Genomic DNA, 12,053 nt, shown 5'->3' on the forward strand with positions numbered 1-12,053 from the left:
AACACATTCTTCTGTCAAGGAGTGTAAGAAGTGGCTCTGATGCTGGAAATTAGTGTTTCTTCTCTCTTCACAAAGAAAGGATTGAGGTTTTTTTGAGTAGTTCATTCCTGGTTCTGGCAAGGAGAGATGTCTCAACTGCGCTCCTTTGAAGACTTAGTGTTGCACGTCCAGTAATACTGCATGGATCCAGTTTAAATGCAACTGCAACTTCCTTACATTTAATCCATGTGTTCAACAAGGTTAATTCCTAGAAAAAATTGTGGTGTTGTGTGCTGACAGCTTATTTTGACAGGTGTTAAATGCTTTGCATGCAGGCCTTGAGGGTGTTTGGCAGCTTAAAACATTTGGTTATTACAAGTTTGCTCTCTCAAAATGGAATTTTCCATGCATAAGGATTGTGCCCTCCATAATTTATTTTTAAAAGCTTTTTGTATTTTGTTGTTATCACAGTAATTCTTAGGAACCCTTGCCATAGGGTCAAAGACTAAGTTACTCAAAAGATACAGTGAACCGCGTAAGATAATATGTGGGTAAAAATGTACTACAATGACCAAGATTAGTTATTTAGCATCTTATACTGCAGCTACGCTGTACACAGAATCTGATGAGATTTCCAGATGCAACAATGTATAAGAACTAGATGGTATGGGCTTGATAAGCATTTCACATATTATTAATGATATTATTTTGAATTTTTCCCCAGGCACAAAGATGTCATCGTCAGCCAAGGTAAATAAAAACATTTATTTTTAAATAGTGGATGAAGTTGAAAAGACTTACTTTTGACTGAATAGTATTTCCTGTAAATAAACACACTGGAACATGTGCTTATGAAACAGGGGTATAGAGCTAAAATAGCATTAATGATTACTCCAAGAATTCATCTGGCCAAATGTTACTTAAGACCTGTGTAAGAATCTTTGAAATTATGGAGAAATGCCTTATCAAATTGGATCTTTAGGAAGGAGAGCAATTTTTTGCTGGGCGGTGGGAGGATTCATTTTACTTTCATGAAACAAAACATGTTTTTTCTATTATTTTCCTTGTGAGTATGTGCATAAATAGTGAGAGGTTATGAAAACAAAAATCTAAAGTGTTGACCTATGTGCCAGTCTTCATCCAAGCAGGTGTGAGTGAGACTTTAGAAATAGTTTTAAGATATTTTATTTCTGTCCCATAACCAGCAAAAATGTCAACTCGTGAAAAAAACAGCCAAGGTAAGAATTAAGCTATGCCCTTTGGTTGCTTTCTGATTCAGCGCTCTCACGAATCTTTTATTTGGCTTTTCACCGTCAAAGAGCATCAGTGCATGATCTCTTAAAAACTTAGAGCATTTAAATAAATATTTCAGCTTTCTTATTATGGATATATATATGCATATGCACATGGCAATCTATGTGGGGATTATTTGAGGGTGGTCTAAAATAAATTACTACATGCGTAATTTCCTCAGAGAGGAATGCGTGTTCAAATAAGGTTCTAGAAGTCTTGCATTGTTGCCTAAGATATCAGAATATTAAGAACTGCCAACTAAAAGATTTGTTTTATCTCAGCTTTCTGTCTTCCCAATATTACAACATATACACGCTGATTAGACAAGAACAGAGACTGAAGGTTTTAATATAGTCTCCTAAAATGAAAAATGAGGCTCTTCTAAAGTGTATATCTTTGCACCGATGAATCTTGCATTCTGTGGCTACCCGCTGCTGCTGGCTTGTTCAGACAGGAAAAGGAGCCGTCTATCTGAACATGGTGGGATGTGACAACAAAAGAAATCCACTTCTTGTGTCACAAAACTACTCTGCTTTGATGTCCTGCAAACTGTACTGAAGCATGCAATTTCAAAACTAAAGCATGTAACCCAAGTGCATGCTGTACACAACATATATCTGTGTACAGAGGTTTCTGTCTCATGCTTTTTTGCTGCTAATTAACAAATCCGTAGTCTCCAAATTCTGTGCTGTAAGCAAGATTACATTACACACAGTTTGATTACTTTTGGTCTCCTCTGGATTTTCTTTCAAAAAGAAGAAAACACTCAAATTTTTTGGAGGTTAATATATGAATTGGTGTAATGAAAGCAAAATCAACTTGAATCCAATAGGTTTATCTTTTTTTAATTCATAAAGAAATTACAGATTTAAAAATATTCTAAATTGATGCTTATCAGAAGCACCCTTCAAAGACAGAGGGGTGAAAGAGGGTGCATAAGCATCAGGAACAAAGAAGAAATGTTTCTTTATGCCAGGTTGCTTAACACCAGCTGCGGAACGGTACATATGTGCAGCAGTGGTTACTGTAAAAAGAAAACTAATCAGTAGTGTCCAGACCAGCTGCAATTTAGCTTTGCAAGGATTAAACAAAACTGTTAAAAATACCCTTTCTACCAAACACAACTGTTCGCAAAACCAAGTTGCATACAGCTAAAATACCTCCAATACTAATTCTTTCCTTACAATGTGCTTCTGCAATTCTACATGTTCTGCCAAGAATGGGTCGTCCTTCAGTTCTCTCATCCTGGTAGCTGTAACTGGCGTGGCCTTGATGTGTACCCTGCTACCTGTTCTGTCACTCTGCAGAGGATGTGAGCTTTCACTGAATGATGCACGGGTACCTTTCATAGGTGCATTCACGGGTGCCATAGTCTGTGCAGAGCCTAACTGAAATGAAGGAGAAATATGAGGCAGATGATGGTGGCCCCATGTATATGGAAGATGGGAAGAAATTCTTGTCATAGAAAATGCATTTACTAACATTTTGAATGCGTGTCATGGCTTTTAACACCGATGAAGTTGTGATTAGCAGGATTCAGCTTCCAAAGAGGTTTTTTTATGTGGACCAATGAGTGTATTCTTGCACAGCTTTTAGCATTTGTGTCTCTCTGTGTGTGTAAGGCTGTGTTAGGTTTTGTGTTGTGTTTACTGCCACAGAAGTAACCACCTTTTAGTTACTGTAGTTGCAGAGGGTCCCCCCATCCTTTCCAGTAGAAGCTTAGCAATTCTCAGCCGATTCCCTGTAGTGCAAAGTCCTGTTCAGGGCAGGCGACTTTAGCTTGGTTTGTACTTGATAGCCACCACATAAATAAACCAATTTCCAGTTGGTACCTTGACCCAACCGGCCAGAAAGCTGGAGAATTGTACAGACGGTTAACGTGGTTTCTGGAGGTGAATCTCATGCAGCTGGACAGAGTTGTCTTGGGCAGGGTGGGATGAAGGGTAGCCTTTGCTCATGCTGTTTGTGCAGGACCTTCCTGCTCTGCAACCCAAAGGTGTGAAAATTTATAGCTGATTTAACACTCCTTTGTGGCTTACCAGCCTTTGCCTCTAGAGGCGAGCAGTCTTCAGCATGGTATTAATTAAGTAACAGCAGCTCCCCTGAGCTGCTCATTTCAGCAGGCTATACGTGAAACTCTGCGCACACCCCTGGCACCCAGCTCCCGCGCTAACGCTTGTGTCGGTGCACTTCCTAGAGATTGCGTGAAGGAGGCTCTGGGGAGGACTGTTGGTGTGCAAACTGCCAAGCTTCAAGGCAGATCTATGTAAAAATACTTCAGTGTCTTTACGCACACTTAAAATAAGTTTGAAAGCACAGTGAAATCACAGATTATCATAGCAGAAGGTGTTTGCATGGGATAATAGGATGGAAGATGACAATTCTGTGTAGCTTTGAACATCCTGGAATTACCTGCTTTCCTTTTTTTGATTCAGCTGTTAAAGAAACCGCTTTGAAACATGTCATTATAGTACAGTACCACAAAATGTAGTGAAATATGGTTTTGCACGTTTAGTTCTTGGAATGTTATTTTTCTAGCAGCAGAAGTTACTGCAATGTTATCTGTGTTGTGACCATCTGTGCATGTTCATTGTGATTTCTGTTGATAGTATGTATTAGCTGTAAAAGTGAAAGACTTGAAGAGTAAGTGCGAATCTTAGGTGAGCTTCAGTAGTGAAAGGCATTAGTTTCGATGTCTGAATTGACTTCGGTATGGAGTCTCCCAGAGAGCGTGCTGCGGGTGTTGTATGTAAATGTCAGCAAGACCCAGGCAATTCTCTCCTCCTGCCAGCAGCAGCAGCAGCATGGGGAGCCGCAGCCTGCAGCTGCCTTGCAGGCAGTCACTTGAGTTTCCTCTGCTTAGCACCACGCCGAGGCCATGCATGTTGCCAGTGTTTGTCATGTACCTTCTATCTCAGTACCCAGTTTTGTTCCCTCAGTGCCTTTATCTCTCCCACTTGGGTTGAGTCGCATCTGCTCCGCATTAAGGTTAGTCCTGAGCTTTATGCATCTGGATATATGCTGAAGCAGAGGTAATACAGACGGGAACACTTTGGTGATGCCAGTCGAATGAGGGAAGTATTATCCACACTTCCATACATTTGCTGAAGAGATTTTTGGGTTTAGGTTTTTCAGCTTATTTTTGAACATTTGTTTGTTTATCCTTGTAAACCATGACAACCTTTTTACAATAAAATCCAGTACTAAGGAGGTATTAAAAGCCTGTGAAAATCTAATAAAGCTATGGGTGGAATGAACAGGTGCTTACTGCAGCCTTAAAAGGACACTAGCTAAAGTTATTCTTTTAAATTCTTTACCAGCAGCTGTTTATAATTGCGTATAAAAGCCATCTTGCTTTTCACTTCAGCAGAGACATTTTTAAAGTATTAATCATAAAGCATTCATATTTTTATACCCAGAAGTTAAAGACCTGGCTTGTTTTAAGATAAAAGGTGGGTTGTTTTTTTTCACTGAGATTCCATGTTTGAGTTTGGTTTTCAGTGATAGCAGCTCCATATATGAATCACTTGTTCACTTATTATAAAGTAATAAGAGACACTTAGGCGTTTTTGGATGGCAATAAAAACCATATGTGAAAGAATTAATGAAAAACATTCACTGCATTCCTAAGTTTGTTTCTTTTTAGATTGTGCTTTATTAGTTTCCAGTACTTTTTCTGCTGTTAGTTTAACTGTGCTATAGTTCTTGCTTCACAGAACGGGGCAATCGTGAAGCACACAATGGAAAAATTTAGCCTGCTGACAGTGTGTCCTGTCCACTGAGAGTGCAAAATTCAGTAACTACCTCAGATCAGTTTTTTTCATCAGACACGGCTTTTCTGCCAGATACTTATTGAAGGGGATCACATACCTGAGGGCAAATGAAGACCCAGTCTATCTCATTACTATTAGGATGCTTGTTCTCATTCAGGCACAGTGTATCTTGTTAAAAACAGTGGACACTGTCAGAAAAACAAATTCCCATTTGGGAGTTTTTATCATTGATTCTTGGTGAAGTCAGGATTTTATTATTTAAGCAGGAAGCATTTAGATACAGTCTTACTGAGCTTGTTTGTGTCCAGTACGCCTTTTTGACTCCTTTTCTTTTTTAATAAAAAGCCTAGAGTTTAATATTAAACTTGAATTATTTCAATGCAAATGGTAACTGTTGTTCATACCTAGATTTTTAATGTCACCTGGTACATGCAGAACCAGGGCTTTAATTATGATTTACTTATCAAGTTATATAAAATTAATAACCAAAGATCTATTAAGAAATCACAGGGCTAAGCTGTAAAACTCATTCCAAACTGAGGCAAATCTCTTGTCTCATCTGCTTTTTTTGACTGTTTGGTTTGGATTGCACCAGCGCTCAATAGCGACAGTGCATGTCTGCTTGTCAGGTTCGGCAAGCATTGATGCATAGCTCAGGGAGAGAGATGGCAGACCCGCAGCCGCATTTTAATTCCACTGTAACTTAAAATGTAATAGTCTGGGCATGGTGGCTGAATTTGGTTGTATTCATCTCTGGGCTGTTAGCACTGGTTTAAATTAGAAACAGGCTTCTAAGCCTTTGTCCCTCAGGTTAGTGGTCCTACAGGGTTCTTGGACAGAGGCCTGAAAGCAGAAAGCTTGTGGGAAAGAAGCTATTTGTAGTATTAAAAAGCATAACTGCACTGGTCAAGCAACTAGGAGGTGAAGACAGATTAATAAATGTACTCTGGATGTGGTAGTTTATATTATTAGAGAGTTCTGCTTGGCCAAGCTAGTTGCAGTCTTTTGGGGTTTTTCGTTTGCTTGTAATTCACTTTAACGGTAAAATTCAGATGCTAAATACAAGTAGAACTGAGCTGAGGGTTTTGATGCCTCAGTCCATGTTGCTCATTTCGAACTAGATGGGGTGGGACCTATTGAAAAATAGTCACTCATAATTTGCGAGGTAAGATTATTGTAATGATTCCTTAAGAATTAAACTTATAACCATGTAGAAAAAACCAGACAATTTTGTTATTTATTCACTATTAACTACTCTGTGTGAGTGTGTGTGTATGTATATAATCTACTGTGTGCTCATTAAACTTCCCATTATGCATACACTTGCTAGCTGAAGAGCAGTTAATTACAGCACAGACTTGCGGGGCTACCTCAGGGTCTGTCTAAATAATGAGGAATTTGTGTGATATAAAATATGTTCATCTAATATTTTGTCCAGTTTTGTTGAAGAAATCGGTAACTTAAGAATGAGGGCTTCTTAGGTGCTTCTAGGAAACTATTGCGTATTCCTTGACAATTTCATTTTGAGGCATGTTTTTTGTAAACCAGGAGGATTTTGGTTTTGTTATGTCACTGTCTTCAGCTTTCTGAAGGATCTAAACAGTGGCTTTTATGTCTCCTGAACTGCTTTTCTCTGTAGATACTCTTGAGTTCATCTACAAAGACTACTTTGATCTTTCTTTCTCCTCATTTCAGTTCCTATTATTTTTATTATTTTCCTCTGAAAACCTTCCATATTCCCCTAAGAATATGATTCACAGAAAGTAATAAATTACTTAAGTGTCATTGCATGAGTCTTTTTGTGCTGACTTCATGGAAGCACTAATTTCAGCCTTTCACATGGTTTGTATTGCTGTATCTTTGCTGTCTGTTATCACCTGCAGTGTTTTTCATTGGTCTTACCTTCCAGCTTGCTTTCCCTGAGTCACTGTGTTTTAAACTTTCTTCCAAGAACAAATTAATAGGCATTGTTTGAAGTTGAATTTTACTGTTACCTTTGTGCTGCTTTTTCTTTTTTGTTAGGGTGGGGGTTTTTTGTTTTGGTTTTTTTTTTTTTTATTATTCTTGTATAAGGCCTGATTCAAAGCTTATTTATGTTAATGGGAATCTTCTTTTGATACAAGGAGGCTTTGCAGAAAATTTTCAGCCACTGCCTACTGTTTGTCTAAAATTTTTTATTTGCCATGAGTTTTAGTCCTGGATTCTTGGTGTTTTATGCTTTACCAACAGTTTCCTTGCATGCAAGGTACGCATGCTGGCTTACAGTGACTGCCAGTGAAGAAGATGCACTTGTTTCCTTGCAGATCAGGCAGGCTTCTAGGGTTCTTCCTCTCAGTAGCAGCACCTTGTTTCACTGACATATTTATTCCTCTCTTCTCTAGCAGGCTATAAACTTTCAAAGAACCCGCAGTAGATACGCTGGTTGCTAACATCTGCCTCCAGCCTGTTGGGACCTATTTGGCTTAGTGTTTACGCTAATGAACTTAACACAGGAAAGTAAGAGCACTGATGAAATTTCACTGATGACATGAAGCCGAGAGACCAAACTGATACAGCGAAAGCTGAGATTTTAATACAGTAAGACCTAGATGTTTCGGAGGCCTAGGGTCATGTAAGACAAAATCAAATTATTCAGAATGAAAGATCGCACATGCAGGAGTTGCTAGCAACTTTTTAGCTATAAGCAGGTTGTCTGCCAGAACTAAATGGTGAGCAAAAGAGCTCTAACATGGTAGTTAATCACACGATGATTGAACCACTCACTTACTATGAAAGCACAGATGTAATCCCAGAATGTATCAGAAGTGATTATAACGGAGATATGCAGCTTTATGGAAAATGTTAATGTATCAAAACCATGGTAGGTTCTCCTCTGTAATGCTGCATGCTGTTATAGCCACCCAGTCATAAAAGGTAAATTTGGTGGTGGTGTGGAGACAGACTGAAACCTTATCATGCAAAAAGAGTTAAATAGCTGGATGTTTTTATTTTTGCAAAATGAGGGCTGGGAGGAGGAAGGGCATGATTGTTGTTTTTGTGCTCACCTGGTGTACTTTCGCACAGCAGATGGGCAGACCTGTGCTGAAGTTGATAGCCATGCTATTACACACAGAAAAAGTAAACAACCTGGCCATGCTTTATTGTCACCTGGAAACTGAGAGGTTCCCAACTATTAGGAGAAGGAGGTTTTTGGATGGTACTGTGAAATCAGCAGAGCATGCTTGTGTGTATCCCAGTGACAGCCAAGTCTCTGTTGTCCAAAGTGAGTGCTGCATCACCCTGATCAGAGTAAAAACCAGAGTGATGCAAGCAGAGAGAGGGCACTGGGGAGCATGTTGTGCATCTGTAGGGCTGGGGCTAGGCTGGGCTCAGCTGTGATGTTCCTCCAGCTCATGACATGGGTTTGCAGAGCCTTGTGGCTGGTCGGCGCTCAAATCCACCTTTAGGTGGCCCCTCACCAAGTCATTGGGCTCTGTTTTTGTGTCATTCCTCCTGAGTGACGTTTTGTGCCCCTTCAGCTGACTGGGGCCATGGAGTAGGCAGACCAAGTGTTTCTGCATCTTTGGGGCTGAGTTAATAATTTCCCTCTTGGGATCCCACAGAGAGCTGAGACCTGCACAGAAATTGCTTGGGTCTGGCACACCCAGAGGGCTCCCATGTGAGGCTAATAAGCCTGAGCTGATCCTGGGAGCAAAAATTTGGAGTGCTGGTCCTGTGTCGCTGGCACTCGTGCAAAGAGATTGTTGAGGTTCCAGAGGTGAATTATTGCGGAGCCAAGCAGAGTTTGGCAAGGGCTGTGAATTTGAGCTCAAAGCTGCACAAAAGCAGCTACAGCTGTTCCCGGTGCAGAGCTGACCCCTGAAGCCAGAGTACTGCACCCACTTGATGCTGCCTTTTGTAGCAACCTTGGGCCTGAGCTATTCCTTTTTGTGTGGTATGGATAATCCACCGCACCTGGGTGTGCTATTGACAGAGCTTCAACTATACTCTTAAGTTGGTTTGATCCATGTTTGAAAGTATTTATAGGACGTCTGCAGTTGCAGATTAATTAATTTAAAAAGTTTTAGTTTCATACCTATTGTTTTCAGGCTGGTAAATACCAGAATTGTCAAGGATTTCTTGCTTGTTGGGGTTGGTTTTTTTTCCTCCCACTACCTTTAAAACTTCTGACTTTATCTCCCCTATAGCCCGTTACCTACCTATATGTTATGAGATGACCAAGGCTCTTTCCTTTCAAAAGATCAAGTGAGGAAAAAAGCATCATGACATGCTGCTTTGTACCTGGAAATAGTGAGAATGCAGGAAAGAAACAGTTTAATGCTCTTGAGCATTTAGCTGAGCCAGTATGCTGTGAAAGAGTTAAATCACTAGTTTTTTTAACTTGCAAATACAAGAATTTGGCCTCAGGCAATTAGTTGCTGTTTGAGAATGGTTTTGTTGATACGATGCCATCCTCTCTAGTATTTCAAAAGATTTTTACATTAATATTATATCTGCCCTACAGGTTATTCTGACGAAAGGGAATTTACAGTCTTAGACAAAAATCTTTCAGTGGGTTGTCCCTCTCTTTTTTTTTTTTAATCCTTCCTCTTCTGTAGGGAGAGGCTTAATCAAGTTATACCTAGCCTGTGTGTCTCTAACAAGTGCGTTAAATATGTATCTTCAAAGGTAGTCTTGAATAACATGCAGCTACATAATAAAAGCAAAAAATGTTCTTTCTGTAAAGGGGAAAGTTGAGAGATCTAATTTGTATCTAAATCCCCTGCAGATAATCTTTTCCCTGAGCTGCAGGAGAGCCTCTACTCTTCTGGCCAAAGACTTGACTGAATTCCTCTTGGACTCTTCATCTCTCTCATCTGCAGAGTCCGACAGGTGCAACTCCCTCCATCCGTATGAATTTCAGTTGCAGTTTGTCTCCACTGTTCCAAGCAGTGATGAGAAATTTGATCCTAAATTTGTGGTGTCATTTTGCACTGATCTTGTGAAACCAGAAGTGCCAAGCTCAATGTTAAATCAAGAATTTGACTTGCACAAACAAATGGTCTTTTCTAAATACCCTCAGGCTATGCTGTGCTTTTATTTATAAGAGTGTGAGCATCAGATTTTAATAGAAAGGTCATTATTAATATGTTACTCTTGGGTTTGGCCAGTGTTATTTTATCTCTGTAAAATATATACTATAAAAAAATACTTTGCTGGAAAAAAAAGATGTTACTAGTTTGGAGTAATTATCTAAACATTTGTGTCAAACTAGTGACAACACCGATCTTTAGCTTTTCTCAACAATGCAAATAAGCAATGCACATTTTTAAAAATTACTGTTGTTTCTAATTTAGCTACTGGGAAGTGATTTTCTTTGTTTGATATTTGATCTGAGGCAAGTTTTCTACTGTTGTCAATGGATGGACTCACAGGGTTCTCATTCATGTATTTGTTCTTAGAACTGGGACAACTGTTTTTCATCTTCTCGGTATTTTTTTCTTTAATACTGGACTTAAAATGCTCAACTTTCTTGTATTAATATTCTAAATAAGGAAAAACCTTCATGTGTTAATTTTACATTGCTCAGTTACTGTGATTTCTGTTCAGGAATTATTTTTTGAGCCTATGGGGTTTTTTGCACTAGCTTTCAGTTGTATTTAGACTGTTGTAGGAAAATTCCTTTCTCTTGCCTACTATCAGGATCAAAAGTGACACAGAATTCAAGTAAAATGAATTCTTGGTCTCAGAAGGTTGACTTGAGCACACTAAAAGTGGAAAAAGAGTCACACTAATCATGTCTTTTAAGTCTGGGAACTTGGTAAATTTGATAAACTGTGACCTGTTTCATCAAACAATTAAAAAAAATTATTAAAACTCAAGAAATCAAACTACAGTGTGTTAAGAGTTTTTGACAACTTAAGCCATATGTGTTGTGAACTCTTCAAAGTGAGTATCATGCGCGTAGTAGAGTACTTCTAACTAGCTTAAGTTCAGGTACATGGATTCATTGACCTAGTTAAGTTTGAGCAATGCTGTGACAAGTGATGTTAAAATCACGTAAGCTCATGGGTAGCTCTTTGTCTGGCTAGGAGTTAATGAATCTTTATGATCAGAAATAATTCTTTCAAATAACCTAGAATACTCATCACATTTTTTCATTAGACTAATGATTGTCGGTCTTCTATCTCGTTTAGCTGTAGAAGAAAGACCTCGAGTGTCAAGAATTCATTTCCAAATTTTGTGCAAGACTACTTTATATCTTTAGTGGATGAAAATAGTTAACAGGCTTTTATTCTCTCATTCTCTTCTGACTGCAGTAAGACAGAGTATATTTTTGCAGTCTGTGTAGTCGGGGTATTTCAAATTCATAGAAGGGTAGAGACCCTGGCTTAAGGTTGGTCTTGCTCACAACTTTGATTATTTAGTAATAGAATTATAGAATCATTAATGTTCAAAAAAACCCTCTAAGATCATCAAGTCCAACCATCAACCCATCACCATCATGCCTACTAAACCATATCCTGAAGTACCACGCCTACACGTTTTTTCAACACCTCCAGGGATGGTGACTCCACCACCTCTCTGGGCAGCCTGTTCCAATGTTTGACTACTCTTTCAGTAAAGAAATTTTTCCTAATATCCAATCAAAGCCTCCCTTGATGAAACTTGAGGTCATTTCCTCTTGTCCTGTTGCTAGTTACTAGGGAGGAGAGACCAACCCCCACCTCGCTACAACCTCCTTTCAGGCAGTTGTAGAGGGCAATAAGGTCTCCCACAGCCTCCTCTTCTTCAGACTAAACAACCCCAGTTCCCTCAGCCACTCCTCGTAAGGCTTGTGCTCCAGACCCTTCGCCAGCTTCATTGCCCTTCTCTGAACATGTTCCAGGACCTCAATGTCCTTCTTGTAGTGAGGGGCCCAAAACCAAACACAGCATTCAAGGTGCAGCCTCACCAGTGCCTGATCACTTCCCTGCTCCTTCCTGCTGGCCACACTATTCCTGATACAAGCCAGGATGCCATTGGCTG

At 39.4% G+C, this 12,053-nt stretch overlaps 1 protein-coding gene across 1 annotated transcript in view; it reads left to right on the top strand.

The window, feature by feature from the left end:
- EML4 (EMAP like 4) overlaps positions 1–12,053 on the top strand; it is a 76,908-nt gene that overhangs the window by 21,920 nt on the left and 42,935 nt on the right. Inside the window, exons 5-6 of the mRNA XM_035897023.1 lie at positions 704–729; positions 1,185–1,217. Of these exons, the coding sequence (XP_035752916.1) occupies positions 704–729; positions 1,185–1,217 (59 nt within the window). The remainder of the gene's footprint in view (positions 1–703; positions 730–1,184; positions 1,218–12,053) is intronic.

Source organism: Egretta garzetta, unplaced genomic scaffold (genome assembly GCF_000687185.1).
Source record: "Egretta garzetta isolate BGI_Z169 unplaced genomic scaffold, ASM68718v1 scaffold166, whole genome shotgun sequence".
NCBI classification, from domain to species: Eukaryota; Metazoa; Chordata; class Aves; order Pelecaniformes; family Ardeidae; genus Egretta; species Egretta garzetta.